Source organism: Amblyomma mixtum, chromosome 3 (assembly GCF_055824585.1).
Source record: "Amblyomma mixtum isolate Tamu chromosome 3, ASM5582458v1, whole genome shotgun sequence".
Taxonomy (NCBI): Eukaryota; Metazoa; Arthropoda; class Arachnida; order Ixodida; family Ixodidae; genus Amblyomma; species Amblyomma mixtum.
In genome coordinates, this window is record NC_143014.1 from 67,076,854 (window position 1) to 67,096,023 (window position 19,170).

Consider the following 19,170-nt stretch of genomic DNA (forward strand, 5'->3'; position numbering starts at 1 on the left):
CTCTGTTACTTATCGCACCGGCGTGGAAAAGCGCGCGTCACGGTAGCCACTGATGCAACACTTTGGGCCATGCTGCCTAAACTCGAGCAGCGGTGGACGCAGGCGACAGGCAGCAATATTTAATATGTGGGCAATATAAATAGACAACAAAAACACAACAGGTCCTCGTTCCTTCATTGTGCAGTGGTTCGAGCCCTGCGGACGTCTGCTTGCTCTGCTACTGCCCGATGCGCGCTCCCCTTCGTCACAACCATCAGTAGCAGAAGAGTGGAACACCACACTAGAAATTTATCAAGCATGAAAAGCACCAGCGCGAGAGCAAGGGCGAAGTCTGTCGTCACTCAGGGCACTATGACTGCAAGCGAGCGGTGAGAGAGAACAGAGATGCAATGCGACCCCGCAGCCGCTCCGCATGGTGGTCCATTTACTTTCCCGGCCGATAGTACATGACGGGGCATGGCACCACTATTGTGCATCATGATCGCTTATCTTGATCGCAAGGTTCACGGCATTCACCTAAAGAAAGCATGTATACACGACCTTGTGACGCTGGCAAGAAAATAAATTCACAGCAGAACCCCGCTATAGTAAACCTTGATATAGTAAAAGCTTGGATATAGTGAAGTGAAACTGCGGTCCCATTTCGCCTTCCACAGAAAACAATTTTTTTTTGTTTATAGTAAAGACAGCTTCAATAAAGAAATGGTTATAGCTAAGAGCATCTGGCCGTGGAGACACAGTTCCCGTGAAACGGTGACATCAGGGCATGCGCATGGTCTCGGATCGAGAGGCCAATATTTGGAGGCAAATGGATATTGAAGACAATAAAACAGCGCTCTATGTTGTGGGGATGCATTCGTCCCCTGCGTTCGCTTTCCCGCAACGCACTAGTTCCCTGTGGTTAGCTTCCCCGCAACGCACTCCCCTTAGTTGTGTTACTTTAACTAACGGGGGAGGGCGCTCGCGTCGCAGCGACACCAGCGCCATGGTTGGCGTTTTGCTGCGCGCGCAAGGGAGAGCCGGTCCTCTTCTGCTCGGGACCAGGGAAGCGCGTGGACGTTCATGCGCAAGGCTCAGTTCTTCGCTGGCGGGCGACCTCGTGTGGAAACATGTTCGCGTCAGTGCGTCCCGTCCGGCCTCGGAGCTTCCCTCTTGCCCTAGCGTGGGCGAACGTTTGCTCGTAACCGTGCTGGTAAGTCGAACATCCTCGATTCCTCAGTGTATTTTGTTGCTAGCTGGCGTTATTGTTGTTATAGCAATAAATGCTTTGTTTGTGTCAGCCAGTGTGTCGTTCCTTTGTTCCCGCGGAGCAAGGCCTGCCGTGCGCTCGGTAGCGCTCGCAACCACGGGGTGGGGTCCGCGCGGCTTTAAACTGTGTCAGCCGCGGTTAAGTGGGGAGAACATGTTTATCTCCCCAATTTAAAACCCCACAATGTCTTAACTGTTAGGCTCGTGAGCTGCAAGCAGAAGCCAACTTTTCAAAGGCCTTGGAGCCTTCTTAAGTAAAGCTTGCAATGGATGTAGAAAGGTGCTGCAGGCCACCAAGAAAGGAAAGACAGTTAAAGTGCAGTAAGGAGTACAGATGAGAAAAAGACAGCAAACGTTCACTGCATGGGTGTTGCAAAACACGAGGCAGCAGTGACAAGAAGTGGTGGCGCGGCGGCCCTGCGTGGGCGGTTTTACCGTGACTGACTGTGTAGGGCACGTTTCTGATCTACTGCTTCTTAAATTACACTGAAGCCTTGGAAGACGATGTTATGTTCACATAAAGCTTTGATTTTCACATGGAATCAAGCCTGCGTTATATTCATAGCTGCACTGTATTCGAGCAAATGCAGTACTTCTGTAAGACGCAAACAAAATCGACATCGTGATTATAAGATTAGGACAAGGCATTTCCAAGTGCTTCTTTGCTAAACCAACACTGTGTGTTGAACCACGCTATCACCAACAACCAAGTGACTTAACTACAGAGGAGTTCTACTGCACAATTCAACAGCACTATTCTCTCCACCATAATGGGTGCAGGCACACAACTTTTGTTTCATAATAAATAAAACCTAGTAATCAGTTCCAAGTATGAACATTCGGACTTACAGCTTCCAGGATTTTCACAGTTTTTGAGTGCTCTCCAGACGTCATTACATCCAGGAGGTTGTCAACCATGACCATTACATAATCACAGTCTCTGGCAAAGCTCAGCAAGCTGCACAAAATGGAAACAAGAAATCTGAGCATTCAGCCATCTATGGAAGTTACATACACAGTTCTTACATGATGGCAACCAAACGGCTAACATAAGAAAAATAAAGGCTATATTTCACGGCAGCATGCAAAAGCTTTGCAGGACATTTCGGAAAATGCTCCTTGTCCAGGCTCATAAGCAAGTGCTCTGCAGTGGCAAGTCTATAAAGGCAATAGCCTTTCTGTGCGCTTGTTTACCATTGTTCCACATCATGCTCAACAACTTGTAAGTACAAGCATGATGTACTTTGGCAAATCACTCTCGTGTGACCCAGTACACTTCTGAATTTACAGCACACACTGCCCAATACTTTCACACTGATCTTGTACTCAACCTATAACATTATATTTATATATACTACAGCTAAACTTGATAACGAAGTTGAGAAGAGTCCACAATTTTTCAATACATGCAGGTTTTCGTTACATCCAGCTTTTATTAGAAAAATTTAAAGGACTGTGCAGAACGGAAGCCAAGATGAAAAATAAATGTAGATGAAATGGCCCAGTAATCGTTCATGGTAAACCCCGATTACTCGGAGTCATGAACAAGGACAGGTATTCCGCAACTGCACTGATAATGTAAGTGCAGCAGCAACTGCCACAGTTTCCAGTGCGGATCGCTCCACAAAAGCATGTCGCTGCTGCATGTGAGGTGGGGAGGGTAAGGGAAGGTGGCCACGTTTCATCACCTGTGTTCGCTCGTTGGTATCAGATGTTCCACTCATGGCGGTTCATGTTTTATAGCCATAAAACTTTCGCATGACCCGGCTGATTTTCAAATAACACAGCACTAGTTGATGGATAACCGGTGGGCAAGTTTGTTATATCAAGGTCGACCACCGCAACACCTTTGCTATACAGAGTTTGTAAATATGCGGCACTGGGGAATAGAGAAACTTCGTTATATCGAGGAATTCACTACACAGAGGTTCATTACATCCAGGTTTAACTGTATATAAAACTTAAGCAACCACTATGGCAACCTGCTTACATGTGGAATATGGTAACTACATGTTACCGTATTTACTCTCATATAGGCGCACCTCCAGTTTGGTCGCGAAAAATTGATTTTTTTATTTCCGTGTATAACAGGCGCACCCTGAACTTGGCACTGTGATCAATACTGTACTTAAACGATTGCAAGCCGACGCAAAAAAAAAGTGCACCTATTATGCTAGTAAATATGATATCTATGCGCTTTACAAGATTGGGGCCTGTGACAGGCTCAGTGTCAATGACTTCGAGGGCAAACCAGACAATGCTATTATACAGCCAGTACAAGCACAAGCCAAGACAGAGTTTTGCAATAGGGTGACCCTACCGCTTGGGGGAGTAAAGAAATAGCGTAGTGCCAGTGTGCATAAACAAAGCCTTTGTGTCTTTGGGTTAGCAGGCGACGTTAATGTGAAACTAGAGAAATAGCATGGCCTCCACTGGACAGGGTTGGGCAACATGGAGGCACCCATTGGAGTGGAAGTCACCCTCCTCACCACCAGTTCATTGTTGCTGCTTCACTGCGCCTTGTGTCTGTGGCAAATTAATGGTGCGTGAAGCTTTTCATTTGTATCACGGTGCTAGCACCACAAAATTGCAGCGAAAAAAAAAGCAAATTTTAAGATTTTCTCCAGATTTGGACAGCTGCTAGGCTTAACGAGTAAGTATTATTTGGTCACTAGGTCAGAAAGCGCAGGATGTTCAAACAGGTTGATGGTGCTCACTTGAAAAAAGGTTACAAGCTACGGTATAATCTAGATACAATCGCGACTGATATGAATTTGTGAAGTTCTCTGGCCAGAATGCATTGTGCACAATATGTAGAATTTCGGATATATTCCGAACACTCTCCGATGTCCTTACAGATGATACGAACATTTGAGCCACGACTGCACCTTTGAACAGCATGCACTGCCCACATATTGCCAACACTGCGGTTGCCAGTCGCACAGTAGGTACCACAAGCAGTGAGCGGTCGCACGGGCTGCACGTCGCCGACACCATGATCGTCAGTTGTGCTGTACGCATTGCGAGCAGTGAGCGGTGGTGCACGGGCCATACATCACAGACATCACTATGGGCAGTTTCGCAGAATGCACTATGAGTAGTGAGCAGTACAGTAAAACCTCATTAATACGTACCCGCTTACCAAGTAGTTGCGGTTAAAATGTAGTTGTGTGAATTCCCCGGCGTAGCCACCATTGAAACCAATGTATTGGCTGACCGCTTAAAACATCGTAGCCCATTAACTGCCTACCGCTTAATGCGTACTTGCCGTCGCGGTTTGGCTGGCGCCATGCTATTACGCAAAACGTTTTCCGCCTTTCCAAAGAGCATTGTCAACGTGCAAACCGCTGGCGATTCAACACTGCGGCCATTTCGGCCATGTCCCGACGAGCGCGGCGATGTCCATGTCAATGGGGAGCCCGAGAAGCGTCGGCCGCTTCTGCGTTCTTGCGCGCGAATGCATCGTCGCCAGCCCTATCGCAGTAACCATCACCGTCACCCCCCCACTCTACCCATGTCATGTGATCTCGCTACACCTCGAGGAAACCTCGCTGCGCGCGTGACGTGTTGTGGATGTGTTGCAGTTAGGCGAAGCGCGTCTTTGTTCCGTGTGCACGCGAACGGTGGGCACCATGCCGAAGCCTACGCGACCGAAGTATCGCGTGCTAACAGTTAAGGAGAAGTTGGACATTATTCGTTCAATTGAAAATGGAACTACGAAAAGTGCACAAGCGCGTGCGTGGGACTTGCCGTTAACAACGGTCTGCGGCATTTGGAATGCTCGGGAGAAGTTGAAAAGCGGGGCCCTATCGAATATGAAGAGGTGCCGCTTGAGGGGATCAGCTTTTCCGGAAGTGGAAGAATTTTCCGCGCAAAATTCATAGTAAGCGCAAGCGATTCCGAAGTCTGCGATCCCGCCGATGACTGCGACACCCTACTAACAGAGGTGTTGGAACGACAGGGTGGTGTGGAGGCTGTGAACTTCGAAATGTTCTGTGAGGTCGACAGCGACGTTGCAACCACTCCAGGCTGGTCGGACAGCGAGATTGTCGCCGCAGTTGCACCACCCCAAGGCGGTGAGGAAGACGCTGAGAATGAGGACAGCGGCGACGAATTGCCAACCGAAGATTTTAGCCCCACTGTAGCGGAAGCTTCGCAAGCATTGGCGGTAATGAGGGCGTTCGCCGAGAAGAGGGGCCTCATGGAAAAGCTTGCCCCCAGTCTCTCCAATTTTGAGACTGCTGTTGTCGCCGCACGGCCGCCACGGCGGCAACTGAAGATGACCGATTTCTGGTCGGCGGCACAAGAATAAAGTGCACGTACGTACGTGTATTTGTTGGATATTTACTGTGCCTGAATTTCTTCTCTTTTGGGACGTGAATAATGGCAAATTTTTATTAGTTGGTTAAGGTGTACTACCGGATAGTGCGTACTATTCCCGCGTTCCCGCCAACTACGTATTAACGGGGTTTTACTGTAGTAGCGGCCGTAAGTAAATCTCATCAGCCATAAACAGATCTGTGTGAATGCATTTCCCACACTTCTGCATACAGTTTTTGTTTGTTCTGGATGATATGAATTTCAGGTGACAATATTTTTTTGTGACCTCGTGAGAGTCGTATCACCAAGATTCTACAGACAGTACTTAATTCCACATAACACATCCTTTTTATTATCTGTTCCTGCTTTCTATTGATGCTGACATGAACAAAAAAGTAAAGATTTAAATTTGCAACCGTCTCTTTTCAGCTGAAATGGTGCTGCAAGCAGTGAATGCAATTCAGATGGAGCCGGTCCTCTATTCTAAAGCTCTCTATTATTAGGTTCTCTGCTTTTCCCCGCAGTGCTTGCGTAGTAGTCATGTCTCATATCATGGGTTACTGTTATGTATCAATTTAAACTAAACCACGCCAAGTAATATGTGCTCAAAGAAAGTAAAGAAAGTAACTTGAATATTGAAAAAGCAATAAAAGTACCTCTCAGCATATTGGTGCCCAAGTTCATCTCCATATGTTGAGTACACAAGGTCAGACTCTTCCTTTGAGAGGTTCGCAAAAGTAGAATCATAATGAGGTGCATAGCTGCAGTAGGTCCCATAGTTGAGATAATTGACTGCAACAAAAGCACAAATTGTTAAAGTGACAACAAATGCGACAATACAAAAAAAAAAAACGAATATGGTACTGAAAATGCCATAACAGTCCTTCAATGTGTCACTGAGGATGCACTTTGGACAACAAATAGATGGTAATTAAGATAAAGATATTACAATGACAATTACAGAACCATAGGTTTTATTGTGATGGCAGAAATCCATCCCGCATAACTAAACAGCTACAATGATATACAAATTATAGTAAGGGGTAAATGTATCCTTTACTTTCAGATATGTTGGTTCCCAATTTCTGGAACTGAAAGTGTTTAATTTACTGGCATTTTTTTAGAGTAGGGAGGGAAGCAACCATGCAGTGTATACCAAACAGATGAATTTAGTTTTCATAGAAGATGTGTACTTTATACACCCTCGAATCAGCGTTTAAATATTTGATAACACCACCGAAACCTCCGCCCACACCCTAGCACAGCAACTTTCCACTAATTCTCTGCAATTCGAAAACAGACTGCATATTCTTTTCTTGAATCATCAATAACATGTCATGAGTGCAAGAGGTATCAGAAAAACCTCCACTGAGATGCCTGCTCAGGGGCTCCATTACAGAACACTCTCAATCTCAAAGCCCCACTCCTACTGGTCGGCCTTGATCATGGTCAGGGCATGCTCAGGGCTGCACCAATAAGAGTGGGGCTTTGAGACTGCTGCGAGACTGTCTAGAGATTGAGAGCGTTCCGTAATTCGGCCCCAGAGGTACTAAATGCATTTTTTTTTTAGGTCATAAGACAGTGGGTTCACTGCATGGAACATATTCAGACCTCGATTCCCACAAGGAATGATTTTTGAAAGCACACACACCAAATGGCAAAAGTAATGAAAGCAGTTGTAACATCCAGTTACAACACAAATTATGCTCATTTCCCATTGCTGCGGAAAGCCCAGACCTCAGTGCAGCTGCTTAAACTACTTTTGAATGACAAATTCAAAATTAAATATGTCCTGACAGCATACATTTGAAAACATATTACAGTTCATTAGTGAAAAGAACCAGCTTTACAGTCACTGCTTATGGATGCAGCTCCTAAGCAACTAGAACAATGCCACCACGACACCTTTAACTGCCACTCTGACGCATTACAATGAATGAGTTTGGTTTAGTTTAGTTTATGGGGTTTAACGTCCCAAAGTGACTCAGGCTATGAGGGACGCCGTAGTGAAGGGCTCCGGAAATTTCGACCACCTGGGGTTCTTTAACGTGCACTGACATCGCACAGTACACGGGCCTCTAGAATTTCGCCTCCATCAAAATTGGACCGCTGCGGGCGGGATCGAACCCGTGTCTTTCGGGTCAGCAGCCGAGTGCCATAACAACTGGGCCACAGCAACGGCTTTAAGTGACTGCTCCAAAAGTGCTGTGCCTCTGACAAACTGCAAGTGACTGTAATCCTGCATACAGTGCTGGAGCCCACAGAACAATAAACAATGTTGCCATATCAAGTATGTTTTGGTAGTAACATGCATGCCACTCTCTTCACACCTGGTCCAATGATACTCTGCACTGAAACACCCCTATGACCGCTTCCCCTGCTTTTCAGCTAATCAGTGCATGCTTCTGGGGGTCAGTTCTCACAGGCATCACAGTCAGAATATAGGCCCAGATGCTGAACTTGCAAAAATGGCTGGAAAAAAGCTAAGCAACAACGTACAGTGATGTACTGAATCAAAGGATGAACTTTTCAAGCATCAGCATCAAAGCATCTGCAGTATGCTACCGAGCACTTGCGATCATGAAATAATGAAAATGACACTTGGTGAGCACAGCACACAAGTAATGTAATAACGCAGTGTTGAAATGTGCTTGAGAGGAGCAACTAACACCAACGTTGTTCTGACGTTAAAAAAAGGGCACTTGCAAGCATTCACTATCACCATCAGACGAATGCACACCAAAAGAATAGAAAGCCTTCATTATGCTAGTAAGGTTTGGTTAATGGGGTTTAACGTCCCAAAGCGACTCAGGCTATGAGAGACGTCATAGTGAAGGGCGCCGGAAATTTCGACCACCTGGGGTTCTTTAACGTGCACTGACATCGCACAGTACACGGGCCTCTAGAATTTTTCTTCCAAAGAAATTCTGCCGCCGCGGCCGGGATCGAACCTGCGTCTTTCGGGTCAGCAGCCGAGCACCATAGCCACTGAGCCACCGCGGCGGCCCATTATGCTAGTAAATGAGGAAATAACTTTTTTTTTAGTAAATGAGGAACTAACTTTTTACTATCATAACTGGCACTCACAAACAGCGCCAAAAAAATGAAAATCAGTTCATGCCTCGTAGTCAAAAACACACTTTGCCACACAGAACATATTAAACTGCAAATTTTAATCCACAGTTAATCAGTGCCTGCAAGACATTGCTTAATGACTGTCTGAAATACCACGTATACCTACATAATGAACCCACTTTTTGTCCTGAAAAGTTGACATCAACTTGGGAGGGAGGGTTCTTTACACGGGAAAAAAAGGTTTCAGCAGTTTCTTTTTTTTTGAGGGAGAGTCGAAATTTCATATCATGCACCCCCCCCCGCAAGCCCGCCCGCTGCGTGGTTTCTTGGATTTGCCGACGACCAGCAAGTCTCTCTTGTCCGAACCATCTATGTTTGCGTTGATCAGCACAGTGATCCGGTTTTTGCTGTCCTTCCCGCCCACGCATTTGTCCGTCCTCGCCACGAGAGTCTTCGCTGGCAGCAGTTGGAAAAACAGACCGGTTTCATCTGCGTTGCAGATATCCTTGTTGGAATACGCAAGAATCTGATCGCGCTGCTCAGCCATCCACTGCCAGAGTGAATCCTCGTCAATGGACGCCGCCTCCCTGACAATGTTTTTACACGTGATGCTGTGCCTCTCCTTGAACCGCTGGAGCCACCCATTCCCTGGCTGGAAGCCTTCATGACTGAGAGCGAATCCCAAGTCCTTGGCCTTCGCCAGCATGATTGGTCCATTGAGCGGAATGTTCTTCAATTGCATATCCAGGAACCATTTGTAAAGCGCGGCTTCTACGTCATCGTACGTGGCGCACCAGATCCCCTTTCGGTCCCCGCTGCCAACGTCGTCGTTCTATTACTATTGTTCTCGATTATTGTTGAAAGCGTGGACAGTGCGATTTCATACTTCCGTGCGATATCGCTCTTCTTGACGTTTCAGCGCATTGCGTCCAGAATGGAGCACTTTGTCTTCAAAGAAAACACCTTTCTCTTCCCCGTAGAGGTGCCGGGGCTCGCGAGACTCAACATAGCTAGAGAAATCGACTCAGTCCCGACAAAGGCGACAACTCAGTAGGCCCGTTGCCTTAACCAGAGAAGTGAGCAGTCACGGAATACGAAAGAAGCGGAACAAGGCAGGAAGGCGAGTAACTCAAAAGGCATATAAAGACCACGAAAGTGGCGCAAAGGAACGCTTCCAACACGCACAGCATTCTGATCATTGCTTCGAGCGCCGAGAACCAACTTGAGAGAAATTCAAGAACTGTGATTGGCCTAGCCGGTTGCTCTCCATGACGTCACCAACGACCCGCCTCTTTCTTTTTTACTTTTTTTTTTCTTCCACACGGGACGGTGTGCCGCTGGAGCTTCGAGCCAAGTGATGCAGCGAAGCCACCTTTCGTTTTGCGGGAGAGAAGACACCTCTGTGAAGGTTGCCGTCAGCCGAGTTCTGTCATTATTTTCACCCAAAAATATTCCTTAAAGATGTAAGAACGTTCTGACTGATGGATTATTTTTTGGGTTGGCACGAAATCTCTTCGCTATATCTGCTGACGTGTTTTTATTGACTTCGTTAAAACCGGACGAAAATTACATTGAAAATGCAGAAGTGGGAACGGGAAATTGAAATCCCTTCGTTATAACCGCTATTTCACTGTAAGTGGCTTTGCTATAACCAGGCTAGACTGTACAATGTTAGGAGTACTTTTTTGATGTAATAAATATTAGTGATGTTATAACAATTCAAAGTTCACAGTTCCAAATGTGGGCAAGTAAAAGCATGTTAAATTCTAAAATAAAAGATAAATTCTAAAATCTGTTCCTAACACTGTGCGCTTTGCACTCTTAGCTACTTGCCACAATAAAAATTATGGTTCTACCTGTTTTGAAGGGCGAGATAATTGCTACCGCAAATTAGCAAGAAGTAAAAAAATAGGTGTTTTGAGAAAACATTGTGTTTGTGCGGAATTCAGCTCACAGTGATGTTACAAACTGATCCTGCGGCCAAAATACTGATCCACAAGATGGGAAACCTGGTGAATTAAAGAATATTAGTTGCAGAATTTCAAAATGTAACTTTCAAAAACATTTTTTTCGTCTCAAAAAGACATGCCTCCCCTTAAAGCCGTCAGCAATGTCACAGGGGCCTACCAAATAGGGACCAGCACTGTTTTTTTTTCTTTTTTTTAAATACACACAGCTTATTGACTAGCAGAAAATTTAAAGCACCTTACTTGGTCGTGCAATGTTCTTGATTTCATCTCTGAAGTCCATCAGAGTTCCAGTTCCATGAGCAAGCTTTCCAACCAACATTTCTAAGTTGACCTTGATTTCTTTTGGCCCTGAAATCATGCAAAAACAAAAATGAAGACATGCAAAAGCATGCCTTATATTATGGAAAGCAACACATCACATAGAAATCTTAATGTGACCAAAGTAATCAAAAGTGGTCAAAAGCTCTCAAAATGGCAGAAATCCTACTACAAACAGTGTCTGTAAGCATCTAGTTTACCTTTCAAACTTCCACAATCCGGGTTTAATATGGCCAGAGTGGTGCTTCCATCATCCATTTGTCGTAAGAAGCCAAACTGCAAAATATCAAGTACAGCAGGATATCAAGCGCATGCAGTCTCTTAATTCAGTGGCCTGATGCTCTGATAATATAATGCTACAAACTGCTGCCAGTAGCTTAGCAGTCATAAACCTTTTTTTTATATATAGTGCCAGTCACGGGAATACAACTCATTTCAACATCATGCCTGCATGTATGTTCAGCACAGAAGGAATAATTCCCATGAAAAAGAACTCTCTGCTGCTAAAAAAATGTAAGCTTGCCGCCAAAAATGAATTTAGCCCCCGACATCATTTTGCCTGCACAGCATCAGTACCTTACCAGAAAATACAACTGATGCAAAACATGCATTTTGTTTTTAGAGGTTTTGCAAGTAGACCAAAAGAACGGACTAACAGATCGATATTCTATCAAAGTTTGCTGGTCCATTAGGTGAAAAGTTTCAACTCCCACTAAGCCTAATACAATCCAAAGTCACATGAAACAACAGGACCTTAGGACAAGCATCATGTCAGCATCAATTGTCATTACAGTTACACCCGGATATACAGAATTATTGGCTACATCAAACTTACAGATTATCCCGCTCAAAATTATGGTCGTTTGATATATCGAACTGAGCACCATGCCCCTGCTAGAGGCCATCCTACTAATGCCGCTCTTCAATCACTTTGTGCAGCCTTGGGCACCTGCTGGTAGCGTTAGCACTGTAAAACCACGTAACAAAGCAAATGTGGGCTGTGCATTAAGGTGCCCTGCGATCTCTTGCACTTATTATCCATGCCACATTGGTATTGTATGGTGAACCCAACTTAGCCCTCGTGTGGCATGTTTTGCCTCGCATGGCATCTGGCATGTTTTGCTGCCGAAAGTGTTCCATAAACCACCTGTGCCTTAATTTTAATGAGTGATTATTATATTCATAGTGTACTGGTAACATGATTAAACAACTTATGAAAGGCAACGGCTAATTCCAAAGTGCGGTCTGCAGCAGCTTTCATGCGAAGTAGGTTAGACCTAACAACACCTAGCGCGCGTGCTCTGTCAGCCCAATGGCGGGCAGCATGTCACTGCAAGAAGCATGTCCCTAGCATGGGCGCAATGTATCCTCACTATGCATATATATATATATATTGAAGTTTAATATATCCGGGTTTTGACTGTAGTATGGCTACACATCCATGTAGCCATTTGCTTGCTCGGGTGCCAGGCAATTCTGGCTCCTTGGTTGTGAAGAGTGGCTGCACACTAAACTCCTTCCTTGCTTCCCCTTAGTGCACGGTAGCCAAATGGAACCCTCACCCGTTTAACCTCCCTATCTCTGCCTTTCATTCTCTCTTTTTCTAAACTGCATACCACATCACCACATTCTTCACTGGTGCTACCTCTGTTTAGGCAGCATTAAAAGACACGTACAAAGAATCGTATTGTTCAAAGCAGTCACTTTGATAAGGTCAAATAAAGGTTCTTGTATCAAAACAACTTACCTTGCTGGGCACTTTCTTCAAAGACAGCCTGCCAGCTGCAACTTGTGCTGCTTTCTCAGCTTGAAGTAAGATTTCATTTGCTGCCAGGTCATCTGATGCTCCGTCTTCACTACTATAAACAAACAAAACCCAAAATGAGTACCATGCCAGTACAGGTGCCATTCCAAAGCGGTTAATGATGAATGAATCTTTGCTTCACCAAAGTCACTTCGTATACTTGAACCATACTGCCACCCTAACTCCAATTCAAAACATGATTACAAAGTTGCCTATCTGTGAGACTATTACAAAATACATACACAAAGATAAATCATAATGTGCCAAAGAGCAAGTCACAGCACCACAGCACGGAACTATCTAAAAATAAATCACTGATTGATGAATGTTAGTGCCAAAGCAACACTGTGGTTTACTGGCCGTGTTGTAGAGAGAGACTCTGGTTTGATTTCAGTCACCAAGAGCTTTTCTCCATAGAAATGCAGTTGCCATAAACACAATGAACCCACGACCTTAGGCCCAGCAATCAAACACCACAGCCACTGTACTACTGCAGCAAGTCGGTCAAATACAAAATGCTGCCTGTGCACCAAATGCTATACACAGCATCATTCCACCTTTTTCTTTTATGGACATGAAGAAAGCAAACATAGTATAGTATGATGCAAGGAATGATGTGACCCACAAAAGAGGGCAGCCAACTTACACAGCCCATGCAAAAAGTAATAGTAGTAGTAGTAATATCTAGTTATTTACTTAACAAAACGAAAAGGAAAGAAAAGATTTTTGCCGGCCCCGCCATCTGCTATCGAATACTGAAGCACCTGAGCTGCGGCCAGCGGAAATAAATGGTTAGCAAGTTGACAGGGAGATGAAATAAAAGAGGGGAGCGATAAAGAGAAAAAGGTTTAAAGCATAGTAGATGGCAATAATATCAATAAAGTAGCTGTACATGAGCATGATGCCCAACTATTTGAAGAGTTGAGCGTGCGGAGCTAGCCCCAAAAGAGTGGTAGCCGTGGTCGCTCCGCACACCTAAAGGAGGATTACAGACACAACTTTTGTGCATGCTTTCTTCTTCACAGTGATTCATTAGACATTAGAATATATGGATCATTGTGTTGTATTCGCCTACAACCGCTGAATAATTTATAATTGAATTTCTTCTCTTATGCTGTTTCGGTTTCATCAACCAAACGATGGCTGCAAAGTGCAGTTGAACTTTAGGTCATGTGAGACATGGAAAAACTGCAATATAAATGCTGACCTGTACTTTTAACTCTCTACAGTACTTAAACAAGCCTGCTTCAAGAGCTAGAATTACAACAAACGACATATCAGCAGTTACATTGCCACTTTTTTTGTGCCTCAAGTGACCTAAAGTCCAACTATGCGTCACAGCCATCCTTCGGTTTATGAAACCGAAACTGAAACATCAAGAAGAAATTAAATTATAAATTATTTAGCAGTCGTAGGCAAATACCATGGAGTGCTCCATGCATACCAATGTCTAATGCATCATTTGAAAAACAAAAATGCAAAAATTTGATAACCCTTTAAAAACTCACAAAGAAAACAGCGAGAGATGAAAGTACAAGCTTCTAGAAAGATAAGACAGATGGCAGAACAGGCCCAAGCATGCCAGCTTTGCATTCCAGCGCACATTTTTTAATGCAGATAGGAAAGCATATGGGTACATCAGTGACACTGGTAGACAGAAAGGCGGAAACCTACCGATATGTAAATGGCACTCAAAAGGGTTAAATACTATCCAAGCACAAATAACATGGCATGTTAAAGAAAACAGTTGTACAACATCATCTCCAGCTAATGTAATGTTTGTCATTTCGCACAATGCTTGAGGTCAACAGTTATACTTCAGCATGGTTTTGTTCAGCAGAGAACTAATTTATGGTTAACAAGCAAGCACAAAATTATCACCAAAAATGAGGAAATAAAGAACCCATGCACACTGAAAAAACCTACGATCCAGTCTTGCTCTTTTTGGCATACTCCGGACTTCCCAGTGGTGCAGCCTCAATGGGAGCAGGTGCATCGGCAACATCTGGCAGCAGCTTGATGTCAGGTGCGGATGCAGTCCCATTGACATCAAAACCAAGCTCCTCAGATGTCAGGTCCGGAAAAAATGGAAGGCTACCCTCTAAGCCCAGGAGTTGATCCTAAACAGCAAACAGGAATACCATTTGCAGTTCAAATGATGTTTGCATTTCCAGTTAGTTTTCGGAAGAAAGCCACAACACAAAAAACAACTTCACAAATAAAAAAATTATGCAATCCTCTCAACTGCATGCAGCATCCAGTTGCAATGTCAACACATCAAGAAGCAGAAATACCAGGAATGACAGACAAGTGCAAAAAATATGAGGCCCTAGCGTGAGCAATAGGACATACTTTATGCTTTTACTTGAAGAAATGCATTGTACAGTAGAACCTTGGTGAAACAATCACAGCTGATACGAATTCATAAAGTTCCCTGGGCACAGTACACTGTTCCTAATGTATGAAATTTCATGTGTTCTGAACAAACTCCAGCACCCTTACGGATGACGGGAATATGGGAGCCACGACCACAATTGTCAGCGGCACTGGCCTCGCATTGTCGACATCATAATCGGCAGTCTCACAGTAAGCAGCACTATCCGCAAACACCAAGTAATGGCATGCGGCCCGCAGGCCAACCCTGCAACCACCAGTCGCATAGTACACACGTGAGCACACAGCAGTGGTGTGCTACCTGCAAATCACCGACGACGTGACTGCCAGTCATGCAGTACTGCTGAGCAGTGGTGTGCAGCCATAAATGCATCTCACCAGCTGCAAATAGATTTGCATGAATGCATTTCCCATGCTTCAGCATATGAATTTTGTTCTTTTTGATGCAAATTTCGGGTGATATGAGTATATTTCATGACCCTGTGAGATTTGTATGAGCAAAATTCTACTGTATTCCGAACATCACATTCTAGACAGTTACCTTGAGGAGAAGCTTGTTTCCAGAGTACCACATGCGCTTAGCAGACTTGTAGTAAACTGTATCAGGCCGGTTGTAGGTCATAGCATTATCACACATCAATTTCAGGTCATCCTGAAAAGAGCACATCTCCGAGTTCAGTTACTGGTTCCAGTAGACACTACACTCAAACCAGATTTTAATGAACCCGAGCAGAGCAAATTATGCGTTAGTATATAGAACAACACCGAAAGCTGTTTGATCACTATTCCCGCAAAATATACTTTCTACAGTCAACTGCACACTGGATATATCAAACTCTGAGTACGTGCAATCGACCAGCACCCATGCTTGCTGGTGCGCTGGCTGCAGCAGCTCCTGGCAGCCATGCCTGGTGGTACCACTCTGCAGGGCTGGTTGAGGGAGGAGCACAAGCAGCCCTGTTCGAACTCTGTGCCTCCGCCTGCTTTGCTCCACGCTGCATCGCAGCACTCCAGTTCAGCTGCTAACCCCTCACAGAGTCTACCTTACACGACATTTAGCCCCAACATCCAAAACTGACCTGCTCCCCGTGGCTCTTATCTAGAGCATTGATACGCAGCCAGCAATGTCACATGTTTGCAAGCCTCATAACCACTAGCAGTACATTCCATAGTTCCTCTTGGTATCAAGGTCTCCAATTTGATCTTTGCAATAAAGATAAAAAAAACTGGTAAAAAATGACAATACACATAACTAATCACAATATGCCAGAGCAAATGTGTGCTTAAACCATAATTACAGGCTAATAAATGTGCAATAAATAAGAAAACCAATCAAAAAGCAGCGTGTCAGTACTCTTTCAAAGGTGAAAATGACCGACTCCAGTGACACATTTTTTCAGTCACAGAGAAACAGTAACAAACAGTACTGTAAGCAAACTGAGGATGACGCTCTACAAGTTGCGGGCATGCAACACGAAAACAAATGCCCAGCAATAAACTCTGTTAGCAAGGGGCCTTCTGTTGTAAGTTAGGGTTCATATGTTGGAACAGACATGCCAATATACTCCAGTGCTTACCCTAAACTCACTGACACAGGTATAGTCATTGTCATCAATCTTCTTTCGCATGGTACTGAAATCCATCGGGTTATGTATGATCGTCGAGTAACCAGGTGCAATAATGTCATTCACAGGCCAAGCGAAGAAGTCTTGAGGGTCCCTCCTGAAAACACAAGAGGGCAACATTTAATGCACTCTTAATGCAAACAGGACAAACTTGACATGCCCAAGGCAACTTACAAAACAAGACAAAACTTCTAGGATTTCGCCTTCGTCGAAATGCGACCACCGTGACCAGAATCAAACCCGCGTCTTTCGGGTCGGCAACCGAGCACCATAACCATTGAGCTACTGTGGCGGCTCTTAGCTGTAACTATTTTTGACAAGGAGGAAAGCAGATTGAGAGAGCAGCTACAACAGTGATGTGCACAGAGTACAAGTAACTTACAAGTAACAAGGAATGCATTTCACATAAGCAAGTTTTAAATCTAATGGACTCACTTAAAAAAAAAAAATTGTTGCAAATGCTAGAGGACCTGTTATTTAGCACTTCTCTAACTACAGTTCACATATCCAACCTTGCCCAGAAATTAAGGAGACTTTAGGAATGGGGGAGAGGTAGCTGTACCTTTATAAGTATACACAGCATTCTTATTTTAGAAGACTTAGCCCTGTTAAAAACTAAAAGTTACCTATAAGTGTTCTCTATAATACTAAGTAGGAAAGCCAGCATGTGCTGCGCCTAAAAATGTGCAGCGGCTCACACTAGCACCCTGCATGCCAACAGCCAAGGATTTAACAGCTTAGAAGCAGCCATACAGTTTACTCATTTCTGGTACCTGCATGGTACTAATATTACACGCAAGATTACATGCACGAATTGCTATTGGTAACGGTGAGCTATTATTAAAGGAAGACTGAGGAGAAATTGAAGTTGGCTTGTATCGATAAATTACCAGCCCCTGATTACAAAAACGCCACTCATACTAACAACAAAGCTCTTGTAACATAGAAGAGAGCGAGAACCAAAATACAGGTATCGCCGCCTCAGGCCAAACGCGCAAGTACAAGTGTGATGATGTCATAGGACAAGACAGTGTTGCTAGAACCAATGGTTCTAGTGGTTCTAGCAACACTGGGACACGAGAAGCCACAAATCACTGAGGCTGACAAACAAAGGTTGCGCGGTTGAATACTGAAGCAAGTTTTGTTTTGAAACCAATAGTGCACTTTTATCACACGAGGAAGACCTACAAAAGACAACCTGAATGTTGTAAGCAAAGAAAATCAATACTTAGCGGCACCACAGGCGGCCAGATGAGTTTCGGTACATCATGGCGCTTCACGTCTATGCGCTCTGCATGTCCGCATGGTTTCGTTTTGACGCGCCTCGATTTACAAGCGCGGAACAGCAGAGGAACTTCAAGTGCCGCTCCAAATGCTAGTGAACTTTAGAAGGAGCCTGTTAAAGGCACAGTGAGGAGAGCTCTATTAATATTTTTTTTTAAAGCAAAATCCGATAGTTCGGCATTTCATGGCTTTGCTGCCACTTGGCCCGCAGCGAAAGATGCATTTATTTCTGAGAAATTTGGATTCGAAGTTGAAAAAGTTTTTCCCGCCGCTCTGATTCAAACTTGGGATTCTCTTATGACGAAACAGGACTAAGTGACGTGAAACATGATGTGTACATGACGTAACGCAAACTCCATGATTTCTGGCAGCCAGCAGCGCGGCCTAGCAACAGCCGAAAAGAAAGCTACCGCCGGCCGCACGTTGAAGGCATTTATCGGCTATTGCGGCCGTCGCTACCGTCGCTTCGTTTACTTTTGCACTGGCGTTTTGCCAGCGTTATAATGGATTTCGTTCTCGAAGTCGTCAACAAAGTTCTCGCAAATTGACACCTTTAGCATACCGTGTACCTTGTTACCGTTAGCGGAATACCGGGAGCCCGCCTACCGCCGCTGAGCAGGCGCTGATTGGTCCCGATGCTGCAGGCGCGCGCGTAGCTGCCGGGTACGTGGCGCCATCTGGCAACGTCAAGGAGATTTGCGCATGCACTGGCTGCGCCTCAGTGATTCGTGGCTTCTCGTGTCCTAGTGTTGCTAGAACCAATGGTTCTAGCAATACTGTTTTGTCCTATGACGTCATCACGCTTGTACTTGCGAGTTTGGCCTGTGGCGGCGATACCTGTATTTTGGTTCTTGCTCTTTTCTACGTTACAAGAGCTCTGTTGTCAGTATGAGTGGCGTTTTTGTAATCAGGAGCTGGTATTCTGCCGATACAAGCCAACTTCAATTTCTCCTCAGTGTATCTTTAAGGCGGGTCAGATGATCGCCACGGTCGATCAAAAACTATGATGGCATGATTTTCAATGATCGTACAAGGCAGTTTGCAGTGTAAAGAGCACCTTGAGTCTTCGTACGCACGCCCGGCGAAACGTTCCCGGTTGTGCCAGTCAACTTCCAACTACTTGACACTGTGT

The 19,170-nt window shown here is 44.7% G+C and overlaps 1 protein-coding gene across 4 annotated transcripts in view; it reads right to left on the reverse strand.

Annotated features, from left to right (window-relative positions):
- LOC149350494 (bromodomain-containing protein 7-like) overlaps window positions 1-19,170 on the reverse strand; it is a 96,941-nt gene that overhangs the window by 40,214 nt on the left and 37,557 nt on the right. For all 4 annotated transcript variants that reach the window (XM_089579524.1, XM_089579523.1, XM_089579525.1 and 1 more), the window contains exons 4-11: window positions 16,707-16,851; window positions 15,671-15,781; window positions 14,662-14,855; window positions 12,679-12,790; window positions 11,132-11,207; window positions 10,854-10,961; window positions 6,225-6,360; window positions 2,098-2,206 (exon numbers count right to left, since the gene is read on the reverse strand). In XM_089579524.1, coding sequence (XP_089435650.1) covers window positions 2,098-2,206; window positions 6,225-6,360; window positions 10,854-10,961; window positions 11,132-11,207; window positions 12,679-12,790; window positions 14,662-14,855; window positions 15,671-15,781; window positions 16,707-16,851 — 991 coding nt within the window. The remainder of the gene's footprint in view (window positions 1-2,097; window positions 2,207-6,224; window positions 6,361-10,853; window positions 10,962-11,131; window positions 11,208-12,678; window positions 12,791-14,661; window positions 14,856-15,670; window positions 15,782-16,706; window positions 16,852-19,170) is intronic.